Source organism: Diabrotica virgifera, chromosome 6 (genome assembly GCF_917563875.1).
Source record: "Diabrotica virgifera virgifera chromosome 6, PGI_DIABVI_V3a".
Taxonomy (NCBI): Eukaryota; Metazoa; Arthropoda; class Insecta; order Coleoptera; family Chrysomelidae; genus Diabrotica; species Diabrotica virgifera.
In genome coordinates, this window is record NC_065448.1 from 241,792,993 (window position 1) to 241,818,508 (window position 25,516).

At 32.1% G+C, this 25,516-nt stretch overlaps 2 protein-coding genes across 5 annotated transcripts in view; both read right to left on the reverse strand.

The window, feature by feature from the left end:
* Window positions 1-301: 301 nt before the first annotated feature.
* On the reverse strand, window positions 302-15,491 carry LOC126887440 (vacuolar fusion protein MON1 homolog A). 3 transcript variants are annotated; one of them, XR_007699072.1, is made up of 5 exons: window positions 15,049-15,491; window positions 8,737-8,934; window positions 8,256-8,499; window positions 5,638-7,214; window positions 302-3,771 (listed from the first exon to the last, which is right to left on the reverse strand). XR_007699072.1 is itself a non-coding variant. In XM_050654975.1 (5 exons), exons 1-5 carry the CDS (start codon window positions 15,342-15,344, stop codon window positions 4,628-4,630), a joined length of 1,452 nt encoding a protein of 483 aa, XP_050510932.1. In that variant the 5' UTR covers window positions 15,345-15,491; the 3' UTR covers window positions 302-4,627. The 3 variants fall into 3 exon arrangements, 2 of the variants coding, with proteins under 2 accessions (XP_050510932.1, XP_050510931.1); XM_050654975.1 differs by having other exon boundaries at window positions 302-4,908; window positions 6,782-7,214; XM_050654974.1 differs by lacking the exon at window positions 302-3,771 and having other exon boundaries at window positions 4,903-7,214.
* An 8,495-nt stretch (window positions 15,492-23,986) lies between these two features.
* The window catches only part of LOC126887443 (integrin alpha-PS3-like), a 107,167-nt gene continuing 105,637 nt past the window's right edge, over window positions 23,987-25,516 (reverse strand). For both annotated transcript variants that reach the window (XM_050654981.1, XM_050654980.1), the window contains exon 21: window positions 23,987-24,271. In XM_050654981.1, coding sequence (XP_050510938.1) covers window positions 24,107-24,271 — 165 coding nt within the window. In that variant the 3' untranslated portion in view covers window positions 23,987-24,106. The remainder of the gene's footprint in view (window positions 24,272-25,516) is intronic.

The window sequence follows — 25,516 nt, forward strand, 5'->3', positions numbered from 1 at the left end:
TTCGAGCTTCTGTCATGTGTCACATAATATTAATATATATACGCCATATGTCTTTGGTTTGTATCGTTGGTATACATCAATAACATATGACGTAGATATATTAATATTATGTGACACATGCCAGAAGCTCCAAACAAATGACTGTGAATGAAAAGCCCTATTACCTATTCTTCTGTCATTTTTGTTCTTCGATGCATACTTGGATTATTTTTTGTAAATTTAATGTACATGTTTTTTCCATGTTACCTGATACAGTTTGCGGAAAAAGAAAAAGGACATGTTGTTACAGAAAATAAATAAACACTCTTTTATTATTTATTTTTAAATGAAACTAAAACAAAAAATAATTGGAGTAAGAATGTGATTATCACAGCTTAGAATAATCTATTATCTTCACTACATAGTTCAATATATATTTTTTACAAAATTTCAACACATATATACATATTTTTTTAATTCAAACCTAATGCACAGTATAATACAGATTACATAACAATTTAATATTTAAACATGATATGTCAAAGCTAAAATTATCTAATTAAAATAATTGCAAAGGAATTATCTTTTAAAAAGAGATATCAGGTATACAGATGACACTGTGATAATGGCAAAGAATATTGTAGATTTGCAGAGAAAACTGAGAAAAGTCCAAAAAGTTTATAAGTCCAGTTTACATTATGGCTTAAATATGAATTTTTGGACACAAGAAGTTTCTAATCTTTACCAAAAAAACCAAATAATACTGCCCAACTTATTATGGATGGCCAAAATATAGCATGTGTATACAGTGCTAGCCAGCAGTCCTCTCCCCCTTTGTATCTTCTGAACGGCTATATTTATACAATTAGTGAAATTTGGAGGGACGAAATAAAGGACGTAGGCTTGTCAAATAGACATTACACTATAATCTGTATTTACTGCGAAGGTGCATTTATCTAGTTATTATACATACATTTCATATTATTTCAAATTAAACAGTAAATATTCCATCTTTTTTTGGGCAGCAGTCAAACAATGAGGGATAATCAATTTAATAGATAATAATTTGTTATATAACAATTTAATTGTTTAACTGATTCTAATTCGTAAACTAATACAATATAAATAATTTTTACAAAATGCAAAATTTGTTTCTTAAAAAACCTACAAAAGGATGTTTGGTAAAACTTTATCCAATCATTAGAACTGAAGATATTGTAAAATTAGTGCAAAAACATTGCAAAATTACGACATTTAGGCGACTTTTCACTTGTAACTCAGTTGCATTTAGAGTAAAATCACTTTATAATAACTCAAATTAAAGGAAACACTACCAGCTTTAAAAGTGAACCTTATTATAATCGAAATATTTATGGCAATTATTATAAACGGATATTTTTGATAAAAAAGCATATAATTTGTTTGTAAGACTTTTAGCTACTAAAACTTTAGATTATAGCAAAGCAAGTTACAGTCATTGTACAGATCCAAGATGAAGAATTTTATGTATTGTTAGTTTTTTAATATTATAATCATTCATAAGAAATGGATTCTTAAATGCATCGACAACTAAAGCCATTTACATGGTACAGTTGATTTGGAAATCAGATAGTGTGTGTAAATGTCTTGTTACTTAGTGAAGTCGACTTCATTGTCTTTACAAAGAGACACTAATTGTTATCCGAACATCTGCGGCCCCTCCGGTGAATACCTACCGATCCCATTAGGATAGAAATTATTTTCATTTATTAATGTTTAATAAAGACAAATTTCCTATTCAGCTGGGATTCGAGCTCACAACCCTTGGATCCAAAAGTAGGCACTCTTACCGCTTAGCCACAGAGGAGGGTGAAGTGGAAATTGAAACGATTTTAAACAGACATTGTGGTTAGTTCCTATCAAAGAGTAAATGTTATTAAAATGCTACAAGAGAAAAACTTCAAAAGTTGAAATAAACTGTATATTTTTGTTAAACATTAGTGTCCTCGTATGATTTTTTTGAACCAATTCTGGTTGTTATTGTTTTTTTTTCTGCAAGTAATATTAATATTTGCCATTTTATTTGAAATAAATTTCAACTGAATTAACATTTGATTTTTTTTTTAATTAATAATTTAATATTTTTAACCTTCGTCAAGAGGCATAATAGTTTCCAGAAAGGGCATAAGCATAAGAGTAAGATTTTTTATTGTTTAGGGCCTACATTACTAAATTAGGCAGTACATACTTGCTTAGCACTTTCAGCTCCGGGCAATATCAGATATTTGTCTCATGTGCCACTTTTATACAGTCACTAGAAAATTGTAGAAATGTAAACACGGTGGCCGTGTCGGTGGCACCTGATCGATAACAGTGTGAACACGGGAGCCGTGTCGGCGGACTTGAAAGTATTTTTCTATGTGCCAAAAATGGGAATGTACATTTTACCATACTCTACGTTATAATTCTAAAAATAATTTGCCACTTTCTTGTACAAGGATGTGATAGAGCAGTGGCGGATCCAGGGGAGGGCGATCGGCCCCCCTTTCAAACCAAGTTATATATAAAGATTATAAATACATTCGTTTATTAATTTATTTTTCATAAAAAATTAGTCAATCGGCCCCCCTCTTGACGATGCTGGATCCGCCACTGGGAGAGAGATCAATTGTGAGCTACAGAATCTACAGCCAAATTTTCAGCATTCACTGGTGCCCAGAAAAATGTTCTGTTTAATGTGCGAAAGTTATAATTTGCCCATACAACACATGACAAAGGTTAAAACAAGTGAGAACAGGTACCTTCATTTAAAAAGTAGGTGCATTTAGGTGAAATAGTTTATCTTCTTGTTTTTTAATCCAATTTAAAAGCCTACCAACCAGGAGAATCGCTAACGAAGTATCGATCAAAGGCTCAAAAACAACGAACAATTCAAACCCCTTAGTGTCCCAGGCAAGAATCGCCTCCCTCGAACTCCGTTCAAACATAAGTTTAAGTGGTTTGGTAGAATTATGCAGTCTTTGATGAGCTCCCTTGTAAAGTTCAGTCAGATAGATCTTCGCTTGAGTATAAGGGGGGCTTAAAACAGGTTGATAGAACTGGGCAGTGGACTTACATTTATACAAATAATGTATCTCTACAAAACCAGCACTCGCACAACTATATCCCGGAGCTGCCAGTAATTCGTTGATGGATTCCAAGCAGTTGTTTCTTCTCAACTTTTCTACGATTTTCTGTTTCGCTTCACTCAAAGTAAAAAATACATCCCTTTCCACTGTTAGAAGTAACAAACACACTTGACAGTCTTCGGATAAGTAAGAAACATGACCGTAGGCCGTAGAGGAATCCGCTAGCATCGAATGTAGGGAGACAGGAGCTCGCAGGTATGTTGAATGGGTTCTAGAACAGGAGTTAAGCTCTGAAGATGAAAATTTAATTTCCACGTATGATAATGCATCTCCACATACTTAAAGAAAAAGATAACACTGGTCTGGAATGGCCTGCTTACTCACCCGACCTTAACCCTATAGAGCATTAAGTATACGCTTAACAGAAACATTAGAGCTCACCGGGATAATCCACAAAACACCGCACAGCTAGTACAAGCTGCTCTTGAAGAGTGGAGCAACCTACAACAAAATGTTGACAATTTGATTAGGTGCATGCCCACGCATATTGTAGCTTGTATAAGGGCTAGGGGTGGTAACACTGACTACTAACAAATATAAATAAATAAAAACAATTTAAAGATTATTCGCTTTACATTGAAATTATTTATGCTATTGGGACCGTGCAAGTTCGGCAAAGCGACACCTAGTTTTTACGCTCAGCAACATTTTTCGCACTTTTAATTATATTAGTCCTGGTAACTGGATCATTGTCAAAGCCATAGTCCAAAAAAATAATAAGAAGAAAAAATAAGATTTGGGTTATGTTATTAAAACGTTAACAATTATTTGTAGTAAATAAAATTAGTTATAAAAATATTACTGCAAACAAAATACAATTAATTAAATTTACCTTTATATAATAATTGCATATCATATCAATATTGTGGAGCAATATATATTTTATCTTCTTCAATGACAGTAGGTATGAAACATATGTCAATTTGACAATTTCAATTGAAAATATGAATTATTTAAGAAAGTTGCAATATTTCTCCGCTATTCGCGCTCGATCGTTTCTCGTATCCCCCTCCAAGTACTTGCACACCGCGAATTGACTTTAAACAAATAGTTTCAATTTGTGATTTCAAGATTTCATGGTTTTCTTTAATTTTTATGTATTGATGATTAAATTGCTTTAAAATAAATACTGTTTGATTTCGTATGCTAGTTTTTTTACATTCGCTTTAATTCAAAGCTAGAAATAATATCAATATTTGTATTTTACATACATTTAAAACAATTTATTATATTTTCTATGTTCCCAAAATGTACTATGTTATATTATATATTATAAGGGCGAATTCTAAAAATAATTCACCACTTTTTGTACAATGATGGGATAGAGATCTATTGTGGACTATAAAATCCACAGGCAAACTCAAAAGAATTCACAAATTCTCACCATTCGATGGTGTCCATAAAAATATTCTTTTGTTTAATGTGCGAGTTATAATTTGCCCATGACAAAGGTTAAAATAAGTGAGAACAGGTACCTTTATTTAAAAAGTAGGTGCATTTAGGTGAAATAGTTTATCTTCTTGTTTTTTAATCCAATTTAAAAGCCTACCAACCAGGAGAATCGCTAACGAAGTATCGATCAAAGGCTCAAAAACAACGAACAATTCAAACCCCTTAGTGTCCCAGGCAAGAATCGCCTCCCTCGAACTCCGTTCAAACATAAGTTTAAGTGGTTTGGTAGAATTATGCAGTCTTTGATGAGCTCCCTTGTAAAGTTCAGTCAGATAGATCTTCGCTTGAGTATAAGGGGGGCTTAAAACAGGTTGATAGAACTGGACAGTGGACTTACATTTATACAAATAATGTCGTATCTCTACAAAACCAGCACTCGCACAACTATATCCCGGAGCTGCCAGTGATTCGTTGATGGATTCCAAGCAGTTGTTTCTTCTTAATTTTTCTACGATTTTCTGTTTCGCTTCACTCAAAGTAAAAAATACATCCCTTTCCACTGTTAGAAGTAACAAACACACTTGACAGTCTTCGGATAAGTAAGAAACATGACCGTAGGCCGTAGAGGAATACGCTAGCATCGAATCTAAGGAGACAGGAGTTCGCAGGTATGTTGATTGGGTTCTAGAACCGGAGTTAAGCTCTGAAGAGGAAAATTTAATTTCCACGTATGATAATGCATCTCCACATACTTAAAGAAAAAGATAACACTGGTCTGGAATGGCCTGCTTACTCACCCGACCTTAACCCTATAGAGAATTTTTGGTATACGCTTAAAGAAACATTAGAGCTCACCGGGATAATCCACAAAACACCGCACGGCTAGTACAAGCTGCTCTTGAAGAGTGGAGCAACCTACAACAAAATGTTGACAATTTGATTAGGTGCATGCCCACGCATATTGTAGTTTGTATAAGGGCTAGGGGTGGTAACACTGACTACTAACAAATATAAATAAATAAAAACAATTTAAAGATTATTCGCTTTACATTGAAATTATCTATGCTATTGGGACCGTGCAAGTCCGGCAAAGCGACACCTGGTTTCTACGCGCAGCAACATTATTCGCACTTTTAATTATATTAGCCAATTATATTAGTCCTGGTTACTGGATAATTGTCAAGGCCATAGTCCAAAAAAATAATAAGAAGAAAAAATAAGATTTAGGTTATGTTATTAAAACGTAAACAATTGTATGTAGTAAATAAAATTAGTTATTAAAATGCAGCACTGCAAGCAAAATACAATTAATTAAATTTACCTTTATATAATAATTGTATATCATATCAATATTGTGAAGCAATATATATTTTTTCTTCTTCAATGATAGTAGGTATGAAATATATGTCAATTTGACAATTTCAATTGACAATATGAATTATTTAAGAAAGTTGCAATATTTCTCCGCTATTCGCGCACGATCGTTTCTCCTATCCCCTCCAAGTACTTGCACACCGCGAATTGACTTAAAACAAATAGTTTCAATTTGTGATTTCAAGATTTCATGGTTTTCTTTAATTTTTATGTATTGATGATTAAATTGCTTTAAAATAAATATTGTTTGATTTCGTATGCTAGTTGTTTTATATTCTCTTGAATTTAAAGCTAGAAATAATATCAATATTTGTACGTTACATACTTTTAAAAATTTTTATTATATATTCTATGTTCCCAAAATGTACTATGTTATATTATAAGGGGCGAATTCTAAAAAGAATTCACCACTTTTTGTACAATGATGGGATAGAGATCTATTGTGGACTATAGAATCCACAGGCAAACTCAAAAGAATTCACAAATTCTCACCTTTCGCTGGCGTCCATAAAATATTCTACCGTTTAATGTGTGAGTTATAATTTGCCCATGACAAAGGTTAAAATAAGTGAGAACAGGTACCTTCATTTAAAAAGTAGGTGCATTTAGGTGAAATAGTTTATCTTCTTGTTTTTTAATCCAATTTAAAAGCCTACCAACCAGGAGAATCGCTAACGATGTATCGATCAAAGGCTCAAAAACAACGAACAATTCAAACCCCTTAGTGTCCCAGGCAAGAATCGCCTCCCTCGAACTTCGTTCAAACATCAGTTTAAGTGGTTTGGTAGAATTATGCAGTCTTTGATGAGCTCTCTTGTAAAGTTCAGTCAGATAGCTCTTCGCTTGAGTATAAGGGGGGCTTAAAACAGGTTGATAGAACTGGGCAGTGGACTTACATTTATACAAATAATGTCGTATCTCTACAAAACCAGCACTAGCACAACTATATCCCGGAGCTGCCAGTGATTCGTTGATGGATTCCAAGCAGTTGTTTCTTCTTAATTTTTCTACGATCTTCTGTTTTGCTTCACTCAAAGTAAAAAATACGTCCCTTTCCACTGTTAGAAGTAACAAACACGCTTGACAGTCTTCGGATAAGTAAGAAACATGACCGTAGAGGAATCCGCTAGCATCGAATCTAGGGAGACATAGTGGAGTCCAGCTTTCTGAGTTTTTAAAACTCTCTGAGGCTTGAACTAAATTAAAAATTAAATGTAGATCTGCTGGATGAAGGCAGTATTTCTTCATACGGACTAGGGTGATGAGTTTATTATTTGCTAAGAGGATCGCAAAGACTAAATTCTGAAAAATAAAAGTAATAATTAATATTTAAAAGTATATTTCTCAGTCAAAAAATTCACAAAGTTAATGCAACACTTTATGAGCAATCCCCTGGACTTTTAAATCTCAATGATATTTCATCTTTTTCGGTTTTTTCTCATTATGAGTTCGCCATTTTGGCCCCCACAGCAGTCTATTCTCCCAGTCACCTTCTCTGAGGTCTCTATATATCATAGCGTTTCCTATGTATGTTTTCCATCTCATAGCAAGTCTTCGTCTTTTCCCCGGCGGGTCCCAGGCAACTATTCTTTTCAGCCACCTGTGCTCTGGCATTCTTTGTACACGCCAGTACCACCGCAGGGCTCTGTTTTCCAACTTTTTGGTAATTGAGTATTCTACTTCCATTCTGTTCCATATTTCCTCTGTTCTTATTCTATCCTCTCTGGTGATTTGTAGACATCTGATAAAGTCCAATTCAACTGTTATTTTAGTTTGTATTGTTGATGTCATTGACCATCCTTACGCTCCATATACAATAGGGTAATATTCACCACTATGCTCTGCAATATCCTTTTTTTTTTTGTTTTCTTTGGTTAGAGTGTTGATCCATAACAGTCCATGGAGTTCTTTCGTGGCTTGTTTTCCCCGAGCTATTTTCATTTCTATATCTCATACAAGTACCATCTCGGCTTATCATTGACCCTAAATCCTTAAAAGTCTTATAACTCATTTGTTTTGGTTTCTTAGCACTACACACACAGTTGTTTCTTGGATACACTATCGTATGTTTTCTTTAAGACAACAAAGGTCATATATGTTTCAATATGTTTCTTTTTGTTCTTTTCTCTCACTTGTCTCATGATGAATATACATATTTATTATCTAGACATGATCTGGCTTTTCAGAATCCGGCTTGTTCTTTGCCATAATGGTGCATGTGTTGTGCTATTTTTTCATTTATAACCGTGAAAAAGATTCTTAGAGGATACGGTTAAAAACAAGACGATAGCAAATTGGTGCATTAAATTTGCCATATATTTGATAGACGAAAATAATACCAACCTTGATTTTGCTACACGCTCCTACAATAGCTGAACTAATACTGTCCCTGACAGATGCAGGAAGTGACAGACACTGAACTGCGCCAAGCATCACAGATAGTTCATTTTCGGAGAATGTTAGAAGGTGATCAATTAGTCTCTCAACTCCTGATAGTAATCTTCTTAAATCATAGTTCTGTCTTTGTTCATAGATCTTATTCAGCCTTGTGAGGGTTAAAATGCTTGTTATTTGATTAAACACATAGCTGAAATAAAACAAATGAATTTTATATTAAATGGAAAGTTAAAAGGTAGTATAATGTCTCTATTCCCAATTGAACCATCGACATAACATAAAGTTGTCTTTAATCTATAAAGATATCCTTAATCTTGTGACATTTACAATGACTTCATAATTTTATATTAGTTGATGCTCAACATTTAAGTATAATATAACCTCATAGTTTTTGCTCATTGTATGTCATTTAATAACATGTACTCACTTTAACTGTAGCCTTAATTGACTGTCGTTTTCGTGGGTTTTAGAAACTGCAACCAGTATCAATGGTTTTTTAATCAAAAAAACAAAACGGGTATCACCAGTATGGATGCTTTGTATACTATCATCTGAAGACTGAATAAAACTAACTAGAGTCTGCATAACTCCGAATAACCAGGCTAATTTATCTTCATTTCCATATCTAAAATTGTTTGTTAATTAAAACTTAAAAAAAAACAAACAAAATGATGTATGTACTTAAGTATTCAGCTTTTAATGAAATTAAAATAATCACTGTATTCTTCCATCATCAAGAATTCTGCTCAAATTATCTCAAGTGTGCACAGTTTAGCCAATTTGGCACTCTCGAGTTAAATCGAGCATGCATGTTAAGGGGTTAATTCACTAGTAGCTAGTAGCTGTCATGTAGGGTTCATTTTAAAAGATATCAGTTTAATTATTCAATATTTATTGAAAGTTATTTAGTGTCAATCAGGACTATTTTTTCCTGCCTTGCATTTTTGGGATATGATTTGTACATACAATCACCGGCACAAAATTCTGACACTAAAAAGTTTTGATGAAGTTTGACAATTTATAACTTTATTATTTGTCCTCCGATTTTCAAGATTCTTGCATCAGTTTGTAGGTACATGTATTGATATCGTTTGTTATTATTCCGGTAACAAAAACAATTTGCTTAAATGAATTCAATTCTGTGGAAAAATTGAAGAGCTAATTTTGTTTCATAGTCTTTTCAATTATCCCGGAGGCATCACTAAGATTTTGTTTTTGGAATTATCTGAATATCTCTTTTCTTGTAAGAGCTGCACAATTTTTTGTAAATGAAAACATTGATTGACTGATATATCTTAAATAGAGGTTGTATTGATAAAATTAGAATGGCTCACATCAGTGGCGGCTCGTGACCTCAGTATGCGGGTAGGCTACACATATACTTCGGGTAGGCGACAAAAAATATCCTACAGTTTGTAATACATTTTGAGCCGTCTTGCAATACTAAATGTAATCTATCAGCGCAACAATGTGTAAAAATTGCTTTTGGAGCATCTACTTTAATTTTTGATTGTAATCCGTTTAAAGAGCCAGCCGTTACACTTGCACCATCGTAAAATTGAGCAATTAATTTATTTTTGTAATCATATGGCTCAAGCACGTTTGAAATTAAACTATATAGAGCGTCTGCAGATCTATTATCGCTAACATCAAAAAACCCTAAAAATCTTTCTGTTACCTGACCAACTTTGTTAACAAAACGGATTGTTAAAGTACACTGTGATTTTTCGGTTATATCTGTAGTATCGTAGCTAGTATAGAAAAGAATTGACTTTCATTAATTTCTGTTGAAATTTCATTTTTTTCGTAATCGGCAAGACAATCTATTAAATCATTTTGTATTGTTTTTGACAAACCCGTGAACACCCCTTCTATTTTTTAACATGATCCTGGATTTCCTGATCGCGTTTAACTACTAAATTAAAAATTTCTTTAAAATTACCCATGTTTGAAGAATTATGGCTCTCATCACGACCGCGAAATGTAAGTTCTTGTTTTGCTAAAAGAATTGTAACATCAATTTCTTCAACTTCTTCAATCTTTTTCAACTTCTTCATTATATATCTTATTAGATAGAGAAATATGTCCAGCGAAAGCACTGTCAGTAGTTTGTTTATTTTTTTCTAACCGTTTTAAATCTAAGCAATTGTTTAAATGTTCTTTCGAAGATTCATGTTTTTTTACACTAGCTGATAAATTTTTCAAATCTGAATATCCCTGACTCACCCAAACATTTTGCTTCAAATTTTAGAGCAACAGACAAGGCCAACAGAAAAGTGAATTTTTAAAATAACTTCCGCTTAGCCATTTATGATTTTCATACCATCTTGTTTTAAACGATTTCGAAAATGGTTGATTGTCTTTTGTCTTATCTGTGGATAAAATTGTTAAATTTTGTAAAGGCCGGTCCATTGAAATAATTACTAATCTTTCTTGATTTTGGCGCCTTGAAAAAGGCGTCTCGATCAAACTGCATATTACATCGTTTAAAATATTCATATTCGATGACTAAAGTTTTTCCACCAATAAAACTAACACACCTACGTTTCAGCAACGTCAAATATTACTTATTATATTTATGTATCAAATAATAATTTACTATTCGAATAAATTGATAAGTTAACAATTAACCTCGCTTTAAATTTTTAATTATCTATATAATCTAATAACACATTATTCAGTTTTCATAAACAAATTTAAATTGTCCTACCTAGTTTTATTCAATACTTAACCTACTAATAACAGCCAAAATCAAAAAACAATTATTTTAAAACAGTTTCACAAGACACAAGAGAAGCAACTGATGAAATTTTGTAGGTAGACTCTGAGGAGTAGGACTCTATCTGTAGGAGGCTACAAGACTCTGTGCCTATCCGCCCGTTCAAAATCGTAAAATACGGTCGCTACGAGCAGACCTGCTCGCGTAAACAGAGAGAGATCGCACGTCAATTCGGTGTTGGCGTCGTTCTATTTCAGGCTACGTTCCCGAGTGCCTGACCAAGGAGAATATAGAATCTATACAGTACTACTGATACTACAAGGAGCGTACAATAATTATAACTACGGAGAAAATTTTTTGGATATTTTTAAAAATAATTTGGATAATTTTTGCTATTTTATTGTAGATATTGTGTCAAAATTTATAAATTACAATTTTGAAATAAGTAATTTATATTAATAATTTATATTATTGTACTACATTTGAAGAGAGTAGGCGGCGCCTACCTTGCCTACCCCGACGGGCCGCCCCTGGCTCACATGCAGCCCAGATCTCAATCCTATCGAGCATTTAGGGGATGAATTGAAAATAGCTATTCGCCATCATCCTAGGCCTCCAGAAAATTTGGTACAGTTATGGCCCTGGTAGAGGAATATCGGGCTATTCCCCAGGCAAGGATAACACATCTTATTTATTTTATGCAAAACAGATTGCGAACTGTCGTTGCTGCAAGAGGTGGACATACCCACTATTGAATTGTTTTGTTGTTAATTTTGTTTTGTGTTGTTATTTTAGTGCATTTGGTATTTTTAATTAAATACACCTTCAAAGCAGTGTTTTTATTTACAGCTTTTACAAAAAAAGAGATATTCGGATAATTCAAAACACAAAATATTAGGGATACCTCTGAGATAATACTAAAGGAGCATCAAACAAAATCAGCTCTTCAATTTTTTCAAGATTTTTTAAAGTTAGGAGAAAATAGAACGCTTCCATTCACCCCCGTATAATGCCATCTAATCAAAAAAAAAAATTATTACTGGAATAATAACAAACAACATCAATACATGTTCCTACAAACTAATGCAAGATTCTTGAAAATTGAAGTACAAATAATAAAGTTATAAATTGTCAAACTTAATCAAAAATTTTTAGTGGCAGAATTTTGTGCCAGTGAGTGTATTTATAATTCAAGTGAAAAAACTGCATTGTAGATACATTTTTTAAAGGAAACTGTAGTGAGTGATTGAATAAAGTATATATTAGGTATACTTAATAATATGCTTTAATAATAATGAAATCAATTTTCGTTTGTTATCTCTTATTTTGGTAATCAGACTGATTGCTACGGATTTGTATTATTATAAATAAATATTATTTATTTATTTCTATATAATCTACAGATGGTCAATATTAGTTCACAATAAATTATTGTGAAATATGTTATCATGTTATTGATTATATAGGAGAGACAATATAAATATACATTATGGTGACAAAATGGGATGTTAGTTGTTATCAGTAAATATAATAGTACTAATAATATTAAAAAATACATATTGAATATATTAGATTTGATATCAAACCAAAATACAAACAATACTGTATTTCTGAAACCTTAGTAGCTAAGGCATTCACCAAATACTTTACTAAATTACTAGAATTTAGTAAAATATACAGTGCTAGTTAAAAGTCCCTCCCCCTCTTATCTTTTGAACCGTTATACTTTAATGAAATTTGGAGGGAGGAAATAAATGGATGTAGGCTTCTCAAATAGTCATAACAGACAACAGATGGTGTAATAGTGACAGATGACGTTACCAGTGATACTAATTTTGTTTGTGTTTGAGTTGATTTTGATGAATAAATTAAATAAATATAAAATTGTAGTTTCACATTAAATTAATAAAGATTCAAATGTGCACCTATTTTGTTCACAAATTCTCTAGTTGTTTTTACGTAAATGTCAACTTTTTTGACAAATATGAAAAATCAAGTTAAACCCAAACAAAAATAGTATGACTGAATAGATATTTTCACTTACTTTCAAACAAGATATCACTTGCCATAAGGTCCCATTTAAAATGATTGGTCAAAGTATTATGTCACCTGTTATGACTATTTGAGAAGCCTACTTCCGTTTATTTACTCCCTCCAAATTCTACTATTATAAGTATAAAGGTTCAAAAGATATGAGGGGGAGAGGACTTAAGATTAGCACTGTTATATGTTATAAAAATATGAAACCAGACTTCATCAATATACCCTTGTTTACAGTAACTCTATACATCTACAGCATCACCCTTGAACAACAGAGCTTCCAAAAATAAAAGAAAAGTATACATCTTGATTTGTATAAAATGAATAACTGGCTTTTGAAAATATGTAAATACAGTAAAACCTCGATATAACGGCCTAATTGGGGGACGGAATGTCTGTTAAAACTGAAAGTCCGTTATATAAAAATATGTTTCAAATCAATAAAAATATTTATTTTGATAAAATATGTGCCCACTGTATTTAGATACAGTGTACACATCTGTAAATTAAAAAAGGTATCCTTGTTTGCTACTTTTTTACTTTTCTACTTCATCTAAAAACTTTCTACAATATTCTCGTTTGGTTGCCAAAATTATTCACTGATCCATGGGTTGAATAAACGATGTATTTTTTGGTAAAAACAATCAAAGTTGTCATCTTATGAATGTCGAATATTTTCAGGAGGATAAGCAGGAGCGTTATCTAAAATCAATAAACATTTCACCTCTTCGGCAGTATTTCCTGTTTCTTCTCTTGAAATTTTCTCACTGCAAGTACAAATTCTTAAAAAAAACCAATTTTTGAAAATATCTATGGTGAACCATGCCTTATTAGCGCTATAATATGAAACGAGCAGATGATGCATTATACATATCTTTAACAACTCTAGGTTTATGAGATTTGCCAAAATTATAGCAGGCAATCCATGCAATCCATCGGCGTTAGCACAAAGCAGTACCGAGATCCTGTCCTTGCTGATTTTCTTCCAGAATCCGATTTTTCGTATTTTTTTGCATTAAATTTTTTTACATTTGATCGGATTTTTGTCTGTTATATCCGAAGTCCGTTAAATAGAGGCCCGATATATCGAGGTTTTACTGTACCTACAAAATGTGTAAATACTTGAATAATCCAGAGTATCTAAAAATATTCGTAAAAAACAGAAGAACGAGTTATCTAGGACATATTTACAGAGGAGAAAAATACAACTTTCTATGACTCATAATGGAAGGGAAAGTGGAAGGTAAAAGAGGTCCAGAAAGGAGAAAATGCTTCTGGTTGAAGAATGTAAGAGACTGGACAGGCATGGACACACATTCGATACTAAGGACAGCTCAAGATAGAGAGAAAATTGGTGTAGTTTAGCCAACCTAATGGAGAAGGCACCTTAAGAAGATCTAAAATATCAGGTGTAAATAAGACTTTCTCTTAGCCATAAAACACAACAAAATAAGTTATCTAACCAATTGCTAGGAAGACAGTGCTAGATGAGGATTAAAATATAGCTATTACTTCAAACTATCATAAAAGATGGCCTGTCTGAAACATGGACTCTCAAACGAAGCTGAAACATAGACTCTAAAAAAAAAATCGATAGAAGAAAGATCTATACTTTCAAAATGTGGGTCTACAGAAGAGTTCTACATGTAACCTGCTCAGAAAACAGAACCAACCTGTCAATTCTGGAACAGCTTAATATAGAAGACAGGCTATTAAAAAAGTAAACCGAGCATACCTACATTACTTTGGCTACATAGCGAGAACCATAGGGACTATGAGGAGGATGATAAAAGATAAAATAACGATTTATGAATAACATATAAATAAGGTAAACAGAGTATGAAATAGACATGAACCATTCTACTTATGACAGGTTAAGTTTAAATCACTCATATCAAATCAAAAACACCATGAAAAAAAATTAATACAAAATTACACAAAACAATTATCTTATTAAAATACAATTGTTTTATATTATACCTTGAATATATCGGCTTCCCTGCCATACTCAGAACAAATACATGTTTATCCTTATTAATCCAATCTTTGTTCAGCTCAAAATCTTCTTCACTGGTTAAAGTTTCATTATCATTGCTTGATTCATCTAAATTTTCATTATTAGTGTTTTCATTGTGTTCTTCTTCATGGTTCGATTGATTTGTGCATTTAATTTCTTCTAGACTAGAGCTCATTTGTTCAAAATGATCTAAGGTAGTATCAGTTGTTACTAGGACACTCTCGGGCGCTGCCCCCGGCTCGATTTCAACAGTCGACATATTGCACTTTAATAGTTGCCAGTAAGTGTTTCGGTCATTAAATCTTCGAATAAATAGTTTGCGTTTAAAGTTTTTACATGATTTTACTGCCTTTAACTTTTTGTCTGAAACTGAACATAACCTTAAATAGTTGTCACTGTCACTGTCATTCTGACAGTAAGCAGATGTTTGCGCTCTTTGTGGTGAACTTTTACACTAGAATCAATCTTTGATACAGAATTCGTTACAGATTGTTTTCAATTTTCCCCAATAGATATCGCTACATGATCAAATTTTTGAAAACAGATTAATTTTTGTAGAAAAACAAATAAAGTAGGGGAGATGGGGGCAAGTATGATGTTTTTAGCATAACATCCGCCATTTACTAACTATTCAGGTTCTATCCGCTTGTACAGACAATATAGACTAGAATATAAACTTGTAGTGTTGTTCTGAAGCTATTTTCTTGTGGCATTTTTATATTTTTGTATTTTGACAACCACACCCGACTTGGGCGTCGAAACGTTAATAAAATCATTTTTAGGTAAAATTGTGGCTTATTTCCCATTTGAATATACTTGATTATAAACTTGTAGAATTATTTTCTTCTTGACATCACTACCACATCATCCTCTAATGCCAAAACTTATGTACTACCTTCCATACTATCTTTTTTGGAACAGAACTCCGTCTTTTTTATTTTCGCGTCTTGAATTTAATTTTATACTTAAAGTGGCTTCGTTTACTATAAACTTTTCCGACGTTTGGCTGTTTTGTTGTTTATTTTGAGTCCGCTTTCTGCCTTCTTCAAAGTAATATGAATGTATGATGTTGCGTACCTACCTTTCTGCTAATTCCCACTTCCTCAAGCGCTCCCTTTAATCTTAGCAGGGGAGGAAAGTATACTAAATTTGCAGTTACTCGAGCGTTATGGGGACCTATTGGGTTGCGGACAGTAGGTCCTAAAACCAAAAATAGTTACGTTAAGTTTTCCATAAAGTGGAGGACTTTCCATTTTCAGGGCCGTCTTAAGCATACACGGCGCCGGGGTGCAAGACTCAACTTTGCGCCCCCTTTTATCAAAAGATAATATTATACTTAAGAATATAAGTTATAAGTACGCTAAAATTAAAACTAATTATGTTTGCATTCTTTATATATTAAAAAAACATGTTTTCAGTATTCAAACAAGATCAATCTTTAACACTATTTACACTATTTATCAAATTCAACTTTTCTAGCGTTTAAGTTGCCAAAAATTTTTATTACTTCGGTCAACTTCGGTGATATCTAATTCATGTGCTTTTCTATACTTATTAAAGACAGGTTTGTTAATCTCTATTGACCCATTGTTGAGCTCAGATAATTTTTGGTCAATTTAAGTGTAGAAAAAGACCTTTCTCCTTCAGCAAGTATTACTGGAAGTGTTAAATATATCCTTAGACATGTAGAAAAATTTGGGAAAACGGAAGTAAATTAGTAGAGTATAATATAACTTAAAATATAGAGTGGAGCTGTGTTTTTATTTATAAAAAATATTGGTAACAATTCTAACTCATGGAATAGATCTTCACCATCTATATCAGATCTATTTCCTGGCACTAGTGTTTTTTGTAATTTTTTTTGAAGGCTAGTATTTTTTTTCTCTCTCGCATTTGCCCACAGCCTCCTACTGTGATTTGCCCCATTATCATACTCTTGGCCTCGTAAATTATCTAAATCAATATTCATTCATTTCAAAAATTCTAACAAATAATTTGCTAATCCTTGTCCGGTGTCCGGTAGTATCAACTATCAGTAACCAGTAAAAAACCTAGAAAATGCAACTAACAATGCAAATATAACTTCGGTAAGCTTTGTTGACGAATTGAGATAAACTTTAGAGTAGGGAGAATTGGAAGTGTAAAATTTTCCCTACTCTAAGAGATAAACGAACCTAAACACAATAGTAGTTCCTTGAGTGAAATATCAGGTGTGCAATCTAAAATTATAGAATAATATTTAGATTGTTTTAAAAAATCAACAATAATTGTGCATTTAATTTTTTCACCAATTACACTTCATTTTAAATATTATGTCCAAGATAATGGGGCATACGATGCTGAACACTTTGAATTCGTGCAGTATGTTCTGACAGCGTATTATCAAAATTGGAAATAAGTACATTCTATTAATTAAAAGTTACCGATATCCGATACATACAACCTTTGACTGGTTCCTCTTAATGGTAAATTTGGTGTGCTAAAAATGTTATTATTTCGATAATTCTTTCTAAAACCGCCGTCCACTTTTTTCTTTTGCGTTCAACTGCTGCTTTATTGACAGAGTCTATTGTGTGGCTGTCTAATATAGTAATAGTAGGTAAGTCTTTTTTAGACCTAAATATTTTTTTACAGAAATTAACTGGCCAGAACTTTTCTCGTGTTTTTTAAATTTCTCGAAATGTATGTAGTCTTTGAAACCAATGTGGGTATTAAAAGCAGTAACATTGGCATTGAAAAGCTTCCAGTAAAAACAAAATACATAATCACCATTAGATACAGAATATATAAGACAATCTCGTTTGATAATTTGGTTTATTTTTTAAAGTTTTTGTATAATAGATATCTGCAAAGGACCTGTTATTGCTATCTACAGGATACTTAGATCTTTTAATTTGCACTGGTCCATGTTCTGTTAGAAATAATCTTAATTTATCTGGTATTACTACTTAAAATAGTGTAACGCGTCACCTTCTTGAAATTATGTCGGAAAAATCTAAATGGGTTTCATATTCCATTTGTATATCGTAGGTGTAGTAATCATTAATAGCCTTTGTAAAAAATACTGAAAGTGCACTTGTACATGTTTGTTATTTGTAGTTTTTTAAGGACAAGCGCAAGTTTGAGCCTAGCAAGTGTTCGGCTTGCGCCCCTTGGACTTGGCGCCCGGGTGCCTCGCACCCCGTGCACCCCCGGGTTAAGACGGCCCTGTCCATTTTCAACGAAAACATTTCGTTTATAAATTCGCAAAAGCGTGTGTGTTATTGCGTTGCCGCTCCTGCAATACTCAGATCAGATTTATCGATGGATTCTTATGTAGTTTTTTCTTCTGAATCCAAATCTGAAAACGGCATTTCGATATTTCTAACTGTCTTCGAGATAATTTACCTCAAATTCTAAAATGTGACGTCACAATCGTTTTATTTTCTTCCGACACACTACACGTCCAGCTGAAATCGTTGCTATTAAGTAGGCTACACAATCACACAACGCTTTTTTCTATGGTGGGCTAGTTTTTTAATCTCGATTTGTTAAGCAAAGCATAGGTTATTTACATTTGAGTTTGACCATAGAGAAATAAAAACTTGTTTTTATTTCTCTGAGTTAGACACTTCGTGAATGTCAAACCATGACATTTTTGATAGTGCATTTAATTATTATATAAAATAAATAAGATGTTCAAAAATACAATTTGAGTATATTTTAAAAGCAATAATTTATTAACAGCTTTAAAAAGGTTTATACGAGTATACGGCCTCCCCTTTATGATAAATGGACTGTTCCATTTGCTATGAAATTAAAATATAATCGGTTCGCTAAACTCGACACAACTGGCTAGTGATTTTAGTAGGTAATTTTTTTGTTTTTTGCGAATTTTGCCAAAATTGGCAAAATTACTAATTATTTAGTAATTATTAACTAATTAGTAATCATTTTTTTCCCAATTGGCAAAATTATTGACTAAAATCCCTAGCCAGTTGTGTCTGAGTTTAGCGAACCGACAGTATATGAAATAATATTGTTTGGTAGAAAAAATTATGGTCTGATATGTGCAATTACATCCTTCTAATGGAAAAAAATATTTGAAGATTTTTCTCAAATTATGGATACCAACAACATTTTCATTTATAACTATTTTATTTTTAATTTGACGAAGAAAAGTTATTCTTCATAAAAAGCTCTTCATGTTCTAAGGTTTATGATGCAACCATCATATATAAAATTTTATTAATTTTATACGAGGTATATAAAAAATATGAATTTCGATCAAGAGTAAACTACCTTTATAGTTCATAACATTTAAATGAGACTGATATAATTGCACATTAAAACATAATTATTAATTCTAAACTACTTTTCATAATAGCAATTTTCCATATTATGAATTAAAATACGTAAATAAACAAAGTTTTCTTTATGATAATGCTCGCATTTCCAGCTTGTTTAATTTAATTTTCCATTCTGCCGATTTTAGCGCCATCTATCCATAATTCGAAAAAATAAAAGTTGCTTATTTTTACGTAAAGAATCCAAATCTGCAATAAAAATTAGGGTTACTATTTAAGATTTTAAAGTAATCCCCACCTCACCCCCGGCAGGGGGGGGAGGGGGTCGTGTTTGGTGCCACTCGATAGATTTTTCAAAAATATTGAATACGTGTATTTTGCAATTTTTCGATCTGATGTTCATTTCGCGAAATATCGCGGGGTTGGTATTTAAAATTTTAAATTTACACCCCACCCCTCTCCGTGGGGAGTTGTGTTTGGTATCATTCGATAGATTTTTGAAAAATGTTGAACACGTATTTTTTAGTTTTTAGATCTGACGTTCATTTCGCGAAATATTCGCTTTTTTTGTGAAACTTTGTGGCTCACCCATTTCCTTACGCCCTGCTCAAATCGTCAGATTTTTTAATAAGTAACTTACCTTATTGTTCGTCCGCTATAACTTTTCCCATGCGTCACGATTCATTTTCAAACAAATTAGGTCAAAACTTAAAGTGAAACGAACGTCGATGTGTATATACATTTTGTATACTGTATACTATATACTACACACATCGGCGTACGTTTCACTTTATGTTTTGACTTAATTTGTTTGAAAATTAATCGTGACGCATGGGAAAAGTTATAGCGGACGAACAAATATATCTTAATCTGACGATTTCGCGTTTTTCTAAGGATAGATTTTTTTCGGACCCCCCTTAACGAACTCCCCTGTATTAAGAGCCAATATATGGTAGAGGTACATTTACATATATTGTAGAGGTACAAGGTTTCTCCCCATGTTATAATCTGATGCGCTCGAGTAACTGCAAAAATCCTCGTTTGGGCTCCCCTACCATCTCTTCTTATACGAATTCTTGCTCCGTTGTGCTTCACCTTGTCTCGTCTAGAGTTGCGTGTTGATATTCGCCTATTTTGTTTTCAACTTTATATGTAATGGATTTTGCTATAGTATTTTATATACCTACGGTATTCGGTAATGCTGTGTAGTTACTGCATTCTGCGTTAACGCCTTTTTTCTGTACCTAATGGGCAAATAACTTCTTTCTTCCAATCCTATGGATTTCGTTCGCATATCCACGTTTCCGTTACGATTTTGTATATTCATTCATTTAATAGTGTTCCAGCATTAGTCCAGGGCGGATCTGTTTTGAGATGGACGTTGAGAGGCGACTCATATTTTTTTGCAGAAATTGCTTGGAATTAACTCATGTAATAATACTTGAGTTATCCTCCCACTCAAAAAGGTCCGGAACATTGTTTAAATAATCAAAATGTTAAAAAATTAAGGAAAAATTCGATTTTTTCCTTCGTTTTTTGATTATTACTTTAAAAGTATTCACTTGAGAGAAACGTTGTATTGACATAAAAGTTGCGTAATTAAATTTACTACAATATAGGATTAGGTAGAAAATTTTAATAGTTGTCACCTTTATTGCAAAATAGCAATAATTGCGAAAAAAACATATAGTCCTGTCGCCAGGGGGGGTACAACGGCCTCCTTAATTCAGATGGACTTACCCAAGTTTTTTTTATGTATTTTGACCCGTAGAACACGAATTTTTTGGGTAACAGTTGATCCGGATGTCGATAAGATTGTTATAGACAAAGAACTTGAGGAATTACATAACAGCGATTTCTCGCAAAACAAAACATCTTTTTGTATTTTTTGGGTCATTTTAAGCAAAAAATATTCCTACAAGTTTTTTCGTAGAATGCATAGTTTTCGAGATAACCGCGATTAAACTTTCAAAAAATCGAAAAATTGTAAATTTTAAACCCGAATAACTTTTGATTAAAAAATAAAGTAGCAATTCTGCTTACCGCATTTGAAAGTTTAAGTCAAATTATATCGGTTTTGATTATTTGCATTGCTAAAAATTTATTATTTTATTGTTAAACAAAGCTGTAAACTGTAGTAAACACCTAGTATGTGAGTGATGTTTTCTATGATTTCTCATTTAAAATCGAATGAGTACGTAGAGTAGCTACAAGTGCAAGCGAGGCAATTTCTACGTAGCATGCGGTAAAACGCATGTATTAGGCACGGGAAACCTATGTGTTTATAGATTAGTTTAACAATAAAAAAATTAATTTTTAGCAATGCAAATAATCAAAACCGATATAATTTGACTTAAACTTTCAAATGCGGTAAGCAGAATTGCTACTTTATTTTTTAATCAAAAGTTATTCGGGTTCAAAAATTGCAATTTTTCGATTTTTTGAAAGTTCAACCGCGATTATCTCGAAAACTATGCATTCTACGAAAAAACTTGTAGGAATATTTTTTGCTTAAAATGACCCAAAAAATACAAAAATATGTTTTGTTTTGCGAGAAATCACTGTTATGTAATTCCTCAAGTTCTTTGTCTATAACAATCTTATCGACATCCGGATCAACTGTTACCCAAAAAATTCGTATTCTACGGGTCAAAATATATAAAAAAAACTTGGGTAAGTCCATCTGAATTAAGGAGGCCGTTGTACCCCCCCTGGCGACAGGACTAATAAAAAAAAACAAGTGTTCGTATTTTACGGTTTTCAACCATTTATGCTACACTTAGGACCTTCATATTTTAACCAAAAAACTTTATGACATAATAAAACAATACTGTAAATTTGATTAAGATTGGTTTAATAAATTTTGAAATCCAGGTTTCGCAAAAAAATTTATTTTTTCAAAATGTTGCAGGACTGAAAATTAAGCAGATAGCAAGTTGAAATTTTTTTTACATATAGAAAAATACTTTAGCACCAAAAATTAATGTTTATTTAAAAAAATTCCTAAAGCAGTAGTAGTTAACCGATTTTAATTTTGAAAATTGCAAATGAAAGGTATAGTATTCTTCTATATGTAAAAAAATTCAACTTGCTGTTTGCTTTATTTTCAGTCCTGCAACATTTTGAAAAAATGATTTTTTTGCCAAAGGTGGATTGCAAAATTTATTTTGAAAAATCTGTTAAACCGATTTTAATAAAATTTACAGTGTTGTTTTATTATATCATATAGTTTTGCTGGGTAAAATATAAAGGTCCTAAGTGTAGCACAAATTTTTGAAAAACGTAAAATGCGAATACTTGTTTTTTTCTTATGTTTTTTTTTTCGCAATTATTGCTATTTTGCAACAAGGGTGACAATTTTTAAAATATTTAACTAATTCTATATTGTAGAAAATTTAATTACGTAACTCTTATGTTAGTGCAACTTTTCTCGAAAATGAATATTTTTTAAGTTATAATCAAAAAACCAAGAAAAAAATCGAATTTTTCCTTCAGTTTTTGATATTTTGATTATTTAAACAATGTTCCGGACCTTTTTGAGTGGGAGGATAACTCAAATATTATTATATGAGTTATTGTCAAGCATTTTTTGCAAAAAAATATGAGTCACCTCTCAACATCCAAATGTAGGTACTAATATTTTTAAAGATGCGCCCTGGTCTATATAGGGACCTACTGTAGCTTCTGTGTTATGTTATCACTTCCCGGCTATTTGTTGTTTTTTAGTCTTTTTTATTATTATCCTCAATATGGTCTTTATGATTTCTTTATAAAAGAGATCTTTTTTATCACTTTATGATTTCTACTTCTCCTACCTATCTACCTATCCTATATATACCTACCTTCCTTCTTGTATTTTCGTACGATTTTAACTTTTTTCCATTATCCATAGGTATCTTTTTTCTGTGTGTGCTTTGGTAACGTTTTTCTTGTGGCGTTATTATTTGTTAGCTTTTGGATACTTTTTTAATCTTCTACCATTTTTGTAGTTCGACTTCCATTCGCTGTTATACACATATTTTTGAACCCATATCTTGACTTTTTTTCTCTATTTTTTCTTCCCGGACAATTTCTTTATTCATTGCCTCTTTGATATCTACTTTACATCTATTTGCTGGACGGCCTCTCCTTCTTTTTCTTCATGGATCCAATTAAAAATATGGTTACGTAATCTCTCGTGTGGCCTTCTCTTCAATTCTCCTCATTTTCCTTATTATGGCCCTATAGGCTTGTTTCTCTTCTATCCTCTCTAGTAACTTCGTTTCTATACCCATTCTATTCCGAATTTTTTATGACATGACCTAATAATGTAACTTGACGTAATAACCGTCTATATACCCTATTCCACGAACATATACGCCTGTTTTGGATTACTTCGACAACGAATATTTTACTGTGAAAAATAATAAGAATGAAAGTAAATTGCAAATTACATTGTTGTTTATTGGAATAATTATTAGCGCCATTTACTTTCGTACTTCTTATTTTGTACAGTAAAATATTCGTTGTCGAAGTTATCCAAAGCGGGCGTATGTTCGTGGAATGGCCCATATAAAAATGTTAATATGTCTGCCGAAAGTTATGACTTTATTATTTCTTTTATAAAATGTGCACCAACATTTGAAATATTTATTTTTTACTATAAATACTGTTACATAACATATTCTAAAGTAATTTACAGATATAAATACTTTTAAATATCACAAGACACTTCACATTACATTAACTTTTTACATCATTTCATTTCAACAAGGTTTTCCTTAGATTGTGATTCAGTCGCAGGAGGCGTATCATTATTAAGTGGTTCATCCTTCATTTCACCATCGAATGTAGTTTCCATCTCTTCATCGTCCATTTTGCTACCCTCTATTATTTCCAAAATTTTATCCTCTTGATCAGCCTACAATAAAAACATATACTAAATAAGAGATACATACATTAGGATGCATCGAAAAAGGCGAAAAAAATTTTTTTTTTGCGATGGAAAAGTAATATCTCACAAAAGTTGCCCAATCAACTGTTAAGTATTTTGGTAAAATTTTTTCGAAATTGGAAAATATCTTCTGCCCCCCCAAGACAGTTAAAAATTTTGAAAAAATGTTAACAGACTACAAAAATTTTTATTTCGAAACGAAAATGTAATATTTCACAAAAGTTGCCTAACACACTATTTATTATTTGAGTAAAATTGCGTTGAAATAAAAAAATATTTTCTGTCCCCCACGGCAATTAAAAATTAGAAAAAATACATTAATATGCGAATTTCTTTTGTAAGGGAAATGTAATACCTTATAGGACTTGAATAAATAAATTCGGTTTAAATTGGAAAATATTTTCTGGTTTCACAAGGCAATTAAAAATTTTGCTTAAGAAAAGTATACTAAAATATTCTTTTTATAAAAAAATAGCCTAACTTATCCGTCTCCCTGACGTCACCCAAGTTTTTTAATACTAAAATAAATATAAAGCAAAGTACAAGATAAGGTTTATAAATATTACAAAAAAATATGGTAAAAGCATTCTATACGAAGATATCTTCCGATTTAGCATTAAAGTGAGGCATAGTTTTTCTGGAATCAATTCGAGTTTTTATAAATCCTGCTAGAGATAAGCTTGTGTCACAAGCTTGACATATCGTTCTACACTTTGATTGTGGCAGTGATATTTCTTAATCTCAATGTTAAAAGGGTCTAAGTTAGGATTCTTAATAAAATCTCGCAGATTGTCACTCGAAAATCTAGAGAATATAGGGGGTTCTGTAAGGTGGTATTCTTGTTAGTTAATTGACTCAAAGTAGTCGTTTGAATCAAAATTTTTATAGGAGAAAGTTTGAAGACACTCACGTTTTTTGATTTGGTCACTGGCAAACTTCTTTTGATGTCCAAGGGGTAAATCATTTGAATGTCGCAGACATAAAAACCACTGAAACGGTTTTTTAAGATGTTCTTCTAACAGCCGTATTACATCACCCTTAACGCCAATATTTACGATTGTTTCGTCACATGCAATAGCTGGATTTGATACTTTCTGATATACCAGACAGCAAATACCCATATCCGAAATATTTGCACCTTGGCTCATGAACAAGTATTATGTGTCCTTCCACGATCGATTGACCATAAAACTTAATACAGTCGAACCCGCT

Excerpts from the sequence above, each read along its gene's own strand:
- LOC126887440 (XM_050654975.1), bottom strand. The coding sequence starts at position 15,344 with ATGTCGACTGTTGAAATCGAGCCGGGGGCAGCGCCCGAGAGTGTCCTA. Across the intron at positions 8,935-15,048 it reads GGGAAGCCGATATATTCAAG|ATATGGAAATGAAGATAAAT; the intron begins GTATAATATAAA and ends AAACAATTTTAG. Across the intron at positions 4,909-6,781 it reads CACTGCCCAGTTCTATCAAC|CTGTTTTAAGCCCCCCTTAT; the intron begins CTGTTTTAAGCC and ends AGTTCTATCAAC.